Consider the following 13,902-nt stretch of genomic DNA (forward strand, 5'->3'; position numbering starts at 1 on the left):
ATGTCTTCATTCATAACCACAGGGTCTTGGATCCAACATCGGATCTGAGCCGGCAATATACAACGGACGGATCCAAGGCTCTGGCTCCTCCCTCTCCTATAGTACCCTGCTGCTCTCTAATCCCCAGATCTCATTTGCCATGCTTGTGGTGCAGATGCATTCCTCTGCTAGTTAAGTGCAGATTTTTCAGTCTTTTTCTTAAACTCTCGTTGTTTTGTTTTGTTTAGTGTAGTAGTTTTATTTGCTGTTTTGTATAGAGCAGTACCTCCCTCCATTAGTTGTTTAGTCAAGTTGTGTGTGTGTGTGTGTGTGTGTGTGTGTGTGTGTGTGTGCGTGTGTGTGTGTGTGTGTGTGTGTGTGTGTGTGTGTGTGTGTGTGTGTGTGTGTGTGTGTGTGTGTGTGTGGGCTTTGGCACCCTTTTTCTTCTGTTAGCCATTACGGCTTAGTATGCTGTTTTAGTTAAGCTTAGTGGGTGTAAAATGTCTGATTGGCCTGCTGGATTTAAGAAGTGCTCTTCGTGTGGTTGGAAAGTGCCTTAGTCTGATACGCATGAGGAGTGTGTTTATTGCTTGGGCGCTCCGCACCTGGAGGTTGAATGCGACCTTCGTGCCGCCTTTAACCCCAGGGCTTTAGCGGACCTCTGCAACAAGTTGCTCCTGAAGGGTCTGGTGCAAGGAGATACTAGTGTGTCCTCCTTGAAGGCTTCCTGTTCAGACCCAAAGATGAAGACCCCTTCTTCTTTTTTGCCAGCTTCCGCCACGGCTGTCAGATCGTAAGTCCCCAGATCCGATCCCAGCCCGGTCTGTCCCAGATCCGAGGTCTTTGGAGCCAAGAGCCACAGAACTTTTGATCGGATCCAGGCCCTCTTCAGATCAGAGGCCCTCAAATCCAACCGGGGGGGCAGCCCTGGATCCGACCACTGAGCCAACTAAGCATTCGGATACAGTTGAATTGTCATATCAGATTGTTACCTTGGAGGAGCCTGCAGTTTTTCCACCTCCAGGCAGAGACCACTGTCGACTGCGAGGCATTGGAGCCATTTGCCAGAGTCTGGCTGTAGGTCAGGGAGGTCTCCATCCAAGTCCACCCACTCCTCTTCTTCCTCTAGGTTGTCTAGGAGTATTCTGCCCTCAGACATGGACAGGATGATGAGGAGTTTTCTCAAGGCCCAGATAGAGTTGGGTCTCCTGGCTTCTCCTGCCCATCCGGCCAGGGGAGCCTCTTCCCCTCCAGCTTCTCGTTCTCCTCATCCGCCCCTTTTGGGTTTGGATTCCAGTGAAACAGGAAGTTTCCAGTCAGATTCCAGCAAGGCCGAGTATTCCTCCTTTCTCATCCCCACCAGGGTTCCTGGATTATTCTGTTCCTCAACCCGCAAAGCGGCATGAGCCTCGTGCCGGAGAGGCCAACACTGGCTCTGCAGGGGAGGGGGGGGTCTGCTACCATCTTTTCTGACCGATCCTTTCCTCTTGGCACATTGGCTTTTAATAGATGTCCTTCATGGATGCATCTGCAGTCATAACAACTGGGTTGTCCTGTCGTCAGGCAGCCCTTCAGTCGGCCGGATTCCAAAGTCCGGGTCCGGCTTCGGCTGATGTCGCACTTCACCCGACGTCATCTCTGTTGGTCTTCGGGTATAAAGGCATCAGCCGACGCCATTTTCCTCAGTCTTTCTTGCCGCGTGGCGCCCGAAGCAGAAGCTGTTCGCAAGTGCCGGTCGGTCGGATCCAGAGATTACTTCTACGAATACTACTAAGACTTCTAAAGCTAAGTACCCCGTTGGGGACTCTTTCTTGCCTCAGCCGATGTCAGAAAAAGTTAATAATTGTTTAACCTGTGGGAAACAAATACCTCATAAAGATTTCCACTCTTATTGTCTGCCTTGTTTAGGCTCAGCCCACGACGTAGCAGCCTGTTCGGCCTGTGCTTCGTTCAACCGACGAACGCTTAGGCATCGGTCGGAGTTTGCTGAACAGTTTTTCGGTTCTGATTTTGCGTACATTATGCCGTCGGATCCTCCGACTACCCAATCTGCCAAAAAACGCAAAGATAAAGACCGACACTCGCGGTCCGCGGTTTCGGCCGAAACCATGGTTAAGCAAACCGCGAGTGTCTCGGTTTCGGCCGAAACCGAGAAAACTGATCAAAGCACAGCTGAATCTATCTCTACAACTGAGGCCCCTGCTACCACTCTTGAAACGGCCTCAGAAATTTTATCCACTACGGTGGTTGCCACTGACTTATCAGACACCATTCGCTTGGATGTCTCTACCCCAGCACGTGGTGCTGCTAGGCCTCCAGCAGCCATGTCCATTAAGGCCTTCGCCAGGGCTAAAGCAGCAAAGACTACTAAAACAGTGCCTGTTAAACCCCCTACAACCAGGCCCTCCTCTAGTTCTCAAATGCTTACTCTGGCAGAAGATTTAATTTCATTAATTAGAGGATCTCAATCTCACCCAGACAGGGCCTCTCAGCCCCCAGAGAAGAGACCTAGGGCAGAGCCCCCTGAGCCAGTGTCCTCTGATGAGTCTGTCGATGAATCAGACATAACTGATCAGCCAGAGGCTCCCTTCTCCAATTTTGAAGACTCTGATGCTGAAGAATCCATTCCAGCTGCTTCCCCACCAGAAGAATTCTCCTTTGGGGAAACCTTACATGCCATGCGAGAGCAGTTCCAATGGCAGCAACAGGATTTTTCAGACTCCAGAAAAAGACTTAGGACTTTTCTGCACCTTCCACAGCACAGGCCCTTAGCTATACCTCCTGTTCTCTCTGTGGTGGATGATGCTTTCAATGATGTCTGCTCCGCACCAGATTCTTTACCTCCAGCCCCTGCCAAACCAGACAGATTTTACAGGCTGCCAGACACTCATCACCACCTTTACAAGGCCCCTCTTGCAGACCCCGAAACTATATCCCAGGGTCCCAAGGCAGTAGCCGCGACCATAGCAAATAACCCTATTCCTTCAGAAAGGGAAGCAAGGTCATTAGACAGATGGGGCAAAAAGGTCTACACTTCAGCTACTCTCTCAGCTAGAGCTTTAAATTGTCAGTTTCACATGATACAATACCAAGAGTTTATGCTTGATCAGTTAACTAAAAAGCTAACCACTGATGAATCTCTTGATAAGAAATATGTATTAGAAATGGTAAATAACATACAACAGGTTAGTAACCATTCCTTAAAATGTGGCTATGATGCACTGGAGGCTTCATTTAGATCAGCCATGACTGGCACAGTGATAAGAAGGCATGCATGGCTAAAGGAGCAAGCTCTACCGGATCATGTTAAAGCTAGGTTGCTAGATGCTCCTATGGATAAGACAAGTTTGTTTGGTACACCTGCCCAGCAGGTTATGAAGAAAATGGAAGAAAAGGCAAAATCTGTTCAAACGGTTAAAGATTTCTTGCAGGTTCAACCCCAAGGTTTAGCAGGAACTGGCCTGCCAAAATTGGTCCTTTCCTGACTCCACAAGACCTCAAAGGGGCAGGAATAGACGTTCCAGAGGCAGAAACCAATCCAGGGAGGTGCCTACAGAGGACGACAGTGGCAAGGTAACAACAGAGGCACAGACACAACCTCTGCCACTACATCAACTCAACCACAGTGACTTAACCTAAATCCGCCTACCAGGGAACAAATAGCAGCTCCCTTAGGCGGAAAATTAACCTTATTTTCAAAGAACTGGCACTATATAACAAAAGACAAGTGGATTTTACAAACCATAGATCAAGGTTACGGTTCCACTTCCACACTTTACCAGTCAAAAGAGGAATGCCAAATCTACCGCCAAATCAAAAAACAGAGGCTCTACAACAGATAATGCAGTTAGCAAACATGAGAGCTGTGGAAAGAATGCCAACAGCAGAGCAAGGAAAGGGGTTCTACTCCAGACTATTCCTAGTTCCAAGAAAGGAAAAAAGTTGGAGACCAATCCTCGACCTGTCCGCCTTAAATACATACATCATTGTCCCAAAATTCAAAATGCTGACCCTACAGCAACTTCTTCCCATGCTGGGCAAGGAGTGTTGGCTGGTAACTCTAGATCTCAAGGAGGCATACCTGCACGTCCCCATTCGACCAATCTGCAGAAGATACCTCAGATTTCTTGCAGGATCAGAGCACTATCAATTCTCAGCATTGCCCTTTGGCTTATCTACTGCGCCCAGAGTATTCACAAAATGCCTGGCATCAGTAATCGCCCATTGCAGACTACAGGGAATTCAAATTTACCCATACCTAGACGACTGCCTGCTACAAGGGGACAACAAAAGCAAGCTGACAACAGATTTACAAAGGGTCATTTACTTGCTGCAAGCACTGGGATACACAGTCAATCTACAAAAGTCAAGGCTGATACCATCCCAAACAAGGACATTCTTGGGCTGAATTGGACACAGTAAAACAGATGGCATTCCTAACAAAGGAAAAACAAAAGAACTCCTCTTTACTTCTTGGCACTAACAAAACTGAACAAGTTAACAGCAAGAAAAGTACTGCAGGCCTTGGGCTTCATGGCATCATGCATAATCTTGGTTCCACTTGCCAGACTACATATGAGAAAACTACAGTGGTACCTAAAGAATTTATGGTCTCAACACAGACACAGCCTAGAAACAGAAATCCCACTAATTCCATGCTTAAAACAGGAGTTCCTATGGTGGGCTCAGGCATGCCAGTCAAACCCAGGGCTGCCCTTTCGCAGATGTCAAGCAAGCCAGACCATCACAACAGACGCTTCAGACCTAGGATGGGGGGCCCACATGCTGGACAAATGCGTGCAAGGATTGTGGACACAGGATCAACTTCACCTGCACATCAACCTAAAAGAAATGCTGGCAGTAAAACTGGCAATCCAAAAGTTCAGACCATTTCTCAAAGAGGGCCAGTTGATGATAAGGACAGACAACACCACAGTCATGTGGTACATCAACAAACAGGGAGGCACTCATTCATACCCCCTATGCAGAATGACTTTGGAGCTGTGGACCCTGGCACTCAGCTACAACATCCAGTTACAGGCAATATTTGTACCGGGAAAAGAGAATACTCTAGCAGACATATTAAGCAGAACCACATCGGATGCCCACGAATGGAAGCTGCACCGGACATCTTCAAGACCATCTCAAAGAAATGGGGAATGCCTCAGATAGATCTATTTGCATCACCTACCAATCACCAGCTCAAAAATTCTGCACAAGGACATTCCACCCACTAGCATGGAAAGTGGATTCGCTCTCCTTCAGCTGGAAAGGCCTAACAGCATATGCATTCCCACCTCTTCCCTTGATACACAAGGTATTACTAAAAATCAAGGAAGAACGTCCAAGGATAATCCTGATAGCTCCAAACTGGCCAAGACAACACTGGTACCCACTGCTGAGGAGCATGTCTCGAACAATATGTGGCCAATACCCTGATGCCTTTGATGTTAACTCAGAACAACTACAGCATCATACATCCAAACCTAAAACGTTGCAACCGACTGCATGGAACATCACATAGCAGCAGCTAATCCATAACTTTCCCAAAGAGTTAGAGACATTATTCTTGAAGCACGCAGACCTTCAACAAGAAGAAACTATGCTGGAAAATGGAAAAGGTTTGTCATTTGGAGTACTGAAAGAGGAAAAGATGTGTCAAACATAGATATGCCTAACATTCTGGAGTACCTAGCCGAACTTCTTCATTCAGGCCTGTCCTACTCCTCCATCAAGATACATGCATCAGCTATTTCAGCAGAATACAGCTTTGATCCACCTGTTTTTTCTCACCCTTTGCTCAGGCAGTTCCTCAGAGGAATCAATAATGTAAAACCTCCAAGGAAACCACCATTACCAGCTTGGGACTTAAACTTTGTGCTAGAAAAATTGACACTATCACCCTTTGAACCAGCAGCAACAGCAGACCTACAACACCTGTCATGGAAAACTGCTTTCCTACTGGCAATTACTTCAGCAAGGAGGGTTTCAGAACTACAGGCCTTAATGGCAGTGCAACCCTTCCTAATCTTCCACCAAGATAGAGTGTCCATGAGGACTAATCCTACATTTATGCCTAAGGTGGTATCCAGAATGTCTTTAAACCAGGCAATCCACCTTCCTACCTTCTTTCCCAACCCACAAAACAGAGGGGAAAGAATATTGCATACCTTGGATGTACATAGACAGCTACGCTACTACTTGGACAGAACAAAAAGTAGCAGAAAGACTGACCAACTTTTTGTAGCCTATGCAACAGGAAGGGAAGGAAAAGCTATTTCCAAACAGACAATCTCCAAATGGATAGGAAATTGCATACGATTCTGTTATGCCTTCCATGGAAAACCAATTCCACAGAACATAAGACCTCATTCTACAAGGGCAACAGCCACTACCACAGCCTTCTTACGAGGAGTGGCAACCAAAGACATTGTTGAGGCGGCTACTTGGACCTCCGTGCATACATTTGCCAAGCATTATAATTTGCCTCTATATTCCAGATCCCGAGCAGGGTTTGCCACTGCTGTACTGCAAGGGATCCTAAACACACCATAATCTAGTTTTATCCTCCTCCCTTGTTGGCTATGGTATTCTACCCAGTTGTTATGACTGCAGATGCATCCATGAAGGACATAGTACAGTTTTGTACCTACCATAAATGTAGATGTCCGAACTGGATAGCATCTGCAGTCAGGATTACCTCCCTCCTTCCCTCTGTGGTACTCCAAGGGTGTTTACCCTCCTAATAGCTAGCTGGTGGGGAGTCTTTATGGTGTATTTGTTTGTATATATGTGCATACATGCTTATTTTTATGTTTACCTCTATCTTTTTGGAAACATTGGCATCTATCTAAATTTTAGCCTTCAAGAGGGCTACTGGCATCGGGGGCAAGAAACACTGAGGAAAATGGCGTCGGCTGATGCCTTTATACCCGAAGACCAACAGAGATGACGTCGGGTGAAGTGCGACATCAGCCGAAGCCGGACCCGGACTTTGGAATCCGGCCGACTGAAGGGCTGCCTGACGACAGGACAACCCAGTTGTTATGACTGCAGATGCTATCCAGTTCGGACATCTACATTTATGGTAGGTACAAAACTGTACTTTCTGGACCAGTATCATCTGGGGGTTGGTGGCAGTTTCCGGGCAGGTTTCTCCCCTCTGATGGACTTCACCCTTGGACATGGGGGACTGGCACGTTTCCAGCCCCTCTGCTTTCCTGGTGGCAGAGAGGACCTTATCCAGGTCTGGAGTTCCCTCTGCCACACCTCCGTGTCTATCCCTACCTTCCCTGTACCTCGGCTGGTGAGGACTCTCATCCTGTCACAGGTCAGCCCTCCAGATTGAGCCTTCAGGGGTTTTTCTCCACTCTGGAAATCCCTGAGCCCCCAAAGTAGGAGGTTCGTCATAAGAGAAAGTGCAAGAGGAGGCACTTAGACTTCCCTGTGGACTCCTTCACTGAGGATATGGACCTCGAGGAAGGATAAAGGTTCCCAAGATCTCCACCAGATGATGTCTCCTTCTGAGACATCATTGAGCTCCTAAAACAAAAGGGCAGATGGTTTCCCCAATCCCTGTTTTCGAAGAAGTCTGTATTTCTAAAGGCCTTCGGGATGGACCCATCTACCTCCTGGGTGTCCGTCCCCCCCCCCCTGCTGATGAGTTAGCGGATCTGATCGCCAGCAGGTCCTGGAAGGAACCAGACATGGTGGCACCTGTTCCAAAGAGGGCCGACAAATTCCTTAGTTCCCCTGCGAACTGTTTGTTCTGGAGTAAGGGCGTTACCAGTCGATGCCATTGTGGTTGCCGCTGCCACGAAGAAGGAGCTAGCAGAGCAGAGCTCCACAGTCCATCCCCTGAACAGGAAGTCCCGAGAAAAAGACCATTTTAGGAACCGGGTGTACATCTCAGCTACCTTTGGACTGAGGGCGGCGAACTATTTGGCACATTTTATCTGCCTCCAAATGGATTTGGTTCAAGAGCTCTCCACCTCCTTTGCAGAGTTATTGCCAGCTCAGAACCTCAAGCAGGTGTCTCCCAAGCTTGCCACTCTGACCTCTGTGGCAAATTCCTCGATGAGGCTAATCTTCAATGCTGTGGAGGCTACCCCTCGAGCTGCTGGCATGGGCATTGCCTTGTGGCGTCATGCATGGCTACACTTGTGCGGGTTCACTGAACCCTTTAAGGAGTCATTTACTAATGCCCCCTTCAATGGTTCCACTCTTTTTGGACCTGCTTTCACTATTTTTACTTATATCTTTTTGGACCTTCCATGAAGGACACCTTGACTCACGGTGAGCAGGAAGGGAAGACTCTTGTGTGCTGTGGGAATCAAACTTTTGGCCCTCCAGATGTCCTTTTCTAAGACCCAGTGAAGAACCAGAAAGATGAAGTTCCATAAGGTGCAGTCTCCCTTTCAGATGCTCTGGAGGCTTCCTCTTCCAGAGGCAGGGGGAGAGGTTTCAATGGATGCTGCCCCCCTCATGGCGGGGGGGGGGGGGTCCACATAGTCAGGGCTTCAGGGAACCATTCTCGGAGCAGCCCTTTCAGTGCTCTCTTGAAGCATTTCTTGGCTGTTCTGACCTGGGAGGCAGTTGGGGGTGCATTTCCCTACACCCACTAGCCTGGGCAAGAATCACTTCAGATCAGTGGGTGTTAAACATAATTTCCAGGAGCTATTTCATTCCCTTTTTGGAACCCCCCTCCAGTGAGAAGTTATCTCCCCAATGTTCCACCCATTCAGAGGGAGGTGACCCTCAAAGAAGTTCAACAACTTCTTCAAAAAAGAGCCATCCAAGAGGTCCCAGCAGGACAAAGAGGATCCAGGACTTATTCTCGCTTCTTTTTAGTGCCAAAAAAGATAGGGAACCTGGTTTGGATCTCAGCAATCTCAGACTTTCAGTCAAGAAGCCAAAGTTCCAAATGGTCACTGCTCAGTCTGTTCTGCCCCTATTCTGTAGGATGTGCTCAATAAATCTCCAGGAAGCCTGCTATCACATCAAGATAGACAGGCATTCCAGGAGACATCTTTACCGCCGGCTAGGGGCCATTCATTATCAGTAAAAAGCCCTACACTTTGGTCTCACCACAGCCCCCTGTGTGTTTACCAAATGCATGGCAGTGGTAGCGGCTCACCAGCATTTGCAGGGGTTCCATGGCTTTCTGTACCTTGACGATTGGCTCCTCACAGCATCTTGCGGCATCATCTGCCTCAAGCAACTCAGAATCTTCTTTTCCTCTTCCGCCAGCTGGGTATAACCGTCAATCTGGCAAAATCCAGTCTCACCCCCACTCAACAATTGGAGTTCATAGGAGTTCAGTTGGACTCCGTGTTGGAGATTGCAACTGTGCTTCTGCACAGAATTCAATTGATTCAGGAACAGGTCACACAGATTTTGGACCTGTCTTACCCCCCAGTTCTTTTAGTTATTTGGGCTCCCTGTTCCATGGCCTCGGCCATTCTCTTTATCCCTCTGGCCAGGTACCACATGCGGGTTTTACAGTGGACCTTTAGCAGTCCAGTGGTTGGCTGTTATTCATCCTCTATGACCATAAAACTGATGCTTGTTTGCAGACGTCACCTCCAGTGGTAGCTTCAGTTGCAGGATCTCTCCTTAGGCAGGCCCTTTTCTCTCCCTCTGCCCACGGCCAGTGTGACCACGGACTCCTCCCTCCTGGGATGGGGGGCATTTTGGGGGAAAGACAGTCCAAGGTATGTGGTCCCCAGTAGAGACCAAGTTGCATATAAATGTCCTAGAGATGAGGGCAGTTCTTCTATCATTGCAAGCCTTTCAGAACTGCCTCCCTCGAGGGAGGATTGCAGTCCAGGCAGACAATATGTCTGTTGTCTGGTATGTCAACAAAGAAGGGGGAACACGCTCTTACCCATTGTGCAGAGGCCATGAGAGTGTGGGAATGGGCTGTATCCTCCGTCTGCTTCCTTATTGCAATACCTGGGGATTCCAACGTGTTGGCCGACGGGCTCAGCAGATCTAGCTTGAGTCCTTACCAGTGGTCCCTCAATCCTTCAGTGGTGAAACAGATTTTTGACCATTGGGGTCAGCTGTGCTGACACCTTTTTGCCTGTCCAATCAACCACAAATGCAGCAGATATTTTGCCCTTATCCCCCCTCAGGGGGAGCCTCCAAGGGATGCTGTAATCCACGATTAGCCTCCGGGTCTTTTTTGCGCATACCCTCCCATTCCCTTAATACCCAAAGTTCTGCAGAAAGCACAACGACTGAGGACATCCCTTATCATCATTGCCCCTTTCTGTCCGCATCAACCATGGTTCCCCCTCATTGGGTCCCATTTGAAGTATTTGCCTTGGATACTAGATCCCCATCAGGATCTGATTTCCCACCCGTCGGGGCTTCCTCCTCCAAATGTTCGGACCCTTAGCCTTAACCGCATGATTTCTCCAGTTCCAGTGATAATTAAACAATCCAGGCTTGTATTCCCCATTAAACATATTATTTGGTCTCCCAAAACCTTCTACCAGGAAAGTGTACAGCACCAAGTGGAAAAGGTTTTCGATCTGGGCAAGGAGGAGGAATCTGGATCCCTTTTCTGCTTTGGTTTCATATATACCTTTGTTCTTGTCCTCCCTTTTGCAAGAGGGACCAAGTTTTTCCACTATTACGCTTCAGTTGGTGATGATTTCTAATTTTCATGAGGGCTCGGAACCCACCTTTTCATCTAGGCTTTATAAGGCATTTATTTGTTTATTTTATTTATTTTACATTTGTTGACCGGGCTAGTCTAACTGGATACATGTCCATTTTCATGAAAGAGGTCTTTATCCTTTGCCCTTCAATTAATGACCCTTCACCTCCTTGGGACTTCACATTGGTTCTGCAATCTTTTAGAGCCCTTTTGAGCCTGCCAGTTCCTGTGATCTCAAGTTTCTGTCTTGGAAGACGGCCTTTGTAGTCGCTATCACTTCAACTAGGTGGATTTCAGAATTGCAAGTTCTCTCCATTACTCCCCCTTATATGATCTTTCACAAGGACAGGGTCTCTCTGACAACGAATCCCTCCTCCTTTCCCAAGGTTGCTTCTGAGTCTATCCTTAATCAGTGCATTCAACTTCCAGTGTTTTTCCCCAGATACCCCAACAGAGGAAAGTATATACTTTAGTTCTACTTGCATAGGACTAAGGATTTTCATGAGTCAGAACACCTTTTCGTGGCCTTCTCTGAGAACAGGCATGGCCTTCCAGTCTCCAAGGTCACTATTTCCAAATGGATTTCTAGCTGCATTTCTATGGTCTGCAGTCTGAATCACCTGGAGATTTTAGACCATGTTAGAGCCCATTCTACTAGATCTGTGGCCACTTCTTCAGCCTTTGTAGCAAGGCTTTCTATTGATGATATCTGTTCTGCTGCCACTTGGTCTAATCCTCACACTTTCATATCCCATTACAGGCTGTATTTAGTTTCTAGGAGTAGGACCTCTTTTGGCTTCACCATGCTCCTTTCTCGAGGTCTCCTAGGATATTTGGTAGCTGGGGACTCTGATCCTGTGGTGATGAATGAAGACATGGATAACATCAGATAAAGAGTTATGTACTTACCATAACTTGGCATCTGTGTTATCCTTTGTCTTCATTCATTAAATTTCCAACCTGCCAACCCCCTTCTGGTTGTCTGGTGGAGGAAGTTGGAGTGGGTTTCTCTCTACCGTTTTAGGAATAGCTCAGAACTATGGCAGCAAACTCGATCTGGTGATTAGAAAGCAGCAGGACATTATGGGAGAGGGAGGAGCCAGAGCCTTGGATCCATCTGTTGTATATTGCCAGCTCGGATACAATGTCAGATCCAACACCCTGTGGTGATTTATTTATTTTTTATTTATTTGCAGTTTGTTAACCGGGAAAGTCCACTGGGCCAGAATGAGCCCGTTTTCAATGGAGGCCTGGAGAGAAAAGCACCATATACAATTATTACAAAGCTAATATTAACAAAGTTAACACGTACAATACAGTTTTCAAAAAGTACTAAAACACAGTAATATAGAAGACAGAATAATAACATTTGAGCAACACAGTAATATAGATGACATAACGTTCGAGTAGGGTGTTGTAACATAGTATTGAATGAAATTAAAACATAAGTATTTTGGAGTACATATGTATAATTTGCAGTGCAGGCATTTATGCACTCAAAAGTTTCATGAGGTGAGAGGGAGGAAGAATTAGTGGAGGAGAGTAGAACAGTGAAAGGTGAATAGGTTAAATTATGAGAAAGGAAAAAAGGAAGAGGGAGTGGAAATGAAATGAAAGGAGCCACTAGGTTGAGTTATGAGAAAGGAAAAAGAGAGAGGGAGTGGAAATGAAATGAAGGAAGTCACTAGGGTGAGTTATGAGAAAGGAGGAAAGGGAGAGGGAGTGGAAATGAAATGAAGGAAGTCGCTAGGGTGAGTTATGAGAAAGGAAAAAGGGAGAGGGAGTGGAAATGAAATGAAATGAAGGGAGTCACTAGGGTGAGTTATGAGAAAGGAAAAAGGGAGAGGGAGTGGAAATGAAATGAAGGGAGTCACTAGACTGAGTTTTGAGAAAGGAGGAAAAAAAGTTTTTTGAAAGGAAGGAAAAAAAAGGAAGGGTGAGTAGAAAGGAGGGGTACATAGGATTCTTGGATTGAATGGATGATAAGTATGGTGATGGGACGGGCTGTGCCATCTGCTGCTAGCTTGAGAAAGTTAGATGGAAGGTTGTTTGGGGCATGAAAGCATGGTTTTAGTTTTAGTAGAAGTTTTTATGGTGTGTATCGAGACAGGTTGTATGGTAAAGGGGGGAGATGAGTAGTGTTGATGTCAGTGGGACTTGGGATGAGGGTGGAGTAGAAGTGTTACTGGAGAATGATGTGGTGAGCTTGGCTATTGAATCAATAAAGAAAGAGATGAATTGGGTAGCTAAGATATGATCTGGAGAGTTATTGTCAGAGCAGGGATTGTCTTTTTTGCCAGGAGGGAGGAGAGCAGATATACTGTTCCAAAATTGTTGGGGGTTGGATCTATTATTGTTTTGAAGCTTGGAGTAGTAGGACTTTCAGTCTAAAGCAATTTGTTTTTTCACTTTATTATGAAGTTGCTTATACTCAATAAGAGTGTTAAGTGTTTTAGACTTATGGTAATGCTTCCAAGATTTATCTCAGAGATGCATGAGTGTAATAGTTGCTTTAGTCAGCCAAGGGTTAGATTTGGTTTTGATTCTTTTAGCTCTGGGGGGAGCAAAGCTGTCTAGTAGGTTATTGAATGTAGTATTGAAGTATGTAACAGCGTCAAGAGGGAGAGTTTTTACAGGGTTCCAGGTCATATGTTTTAGTGAGTCAGAGAAAGCTAGAGGGTTGAAGTTTTTTAGGGTACAGGTTGTTATGTAGTTGTGGTGAAGATGGAGGGAGGATGGTGAGTGACGAGCAGGGGCAATGAGATGATTGCTGAGGGAGTCGGGTAGGGTGCCGTTGTCAGAAATGGAGTTAGGGTGAGAAACTAATATCCAGTCCAGAATACTACCGGAATTGTTACCTTTATTAAATCTGGTAGGAGAGGTATTTATTTGGGTGTAGTTGTATAGGTTTATATTCTGAGGTGATGTAGGTGATTGAATAGAAGCCCAGTTTATATTTACGTCACCTAGGAGTATAGTTTCATTGTGATGAATGAAGACATAGGATAACACAGATGCCAAGTTATGGCAAGTATATACCGCTTTTTTTGCTCTTTGTTTTACTTATTGCGTATATGTTTATGCTGTTTTAGGAGCTTGCAGCAGCTGAACGTGCAAAGCGTCAAGCCCAGCAGGAAAGAGACGAAATGGCCGACGAAATGGCAAACAGTGCTTCTGGCAAGTAAGTGTCTGTTGACTTATTACATGACAAATGTGCAGCTTTTAATGGAACTGAAATAATTAGCAGCATGCTTTGT

The 13,902-nt window shown here is 46.4% G+C and overlaps 1 protein-coding gene across 4 annotated transcripts in view; it reads left to right on the top strand.

Moving 5' to 3' along the window:
• LOC122809252 (myosin-10-like) overlaps window positions 1-13,902 on the top strand; it is a 3,714,157-nt gene that overhangs the window by 3,225,289 nt on the left and 474,966 nt on the right. For all 4 annotated transcript variants that reach the window (XM_044080584.1, XM_044080595.1, XM_044080606.1 and 1 more), the window contains one exon: window positions 13,738-13,826. In XM_044080584.1, coding sequence (XP_043936519.1) covers window positions 13,738-13,826 — 89 coding nt within the window. The remainder of the gene's footprint in view (window positions 1-13,737; window positions 13,827-13,902) is intronic.

Source organism: Protopterus annectens, chromosome 1.part1, assembly GCF_019279795.1.
Source record: "Protopterus annectens isolate FY-2018-M chromosome 1.part1, PAN1.0, whole genome shotgun sequence".
NCBI lineage: Eukaryota > Metazoa > Chordata > Ceratodontiformes > Protopteridae > Protopterus > Protopterus annectens.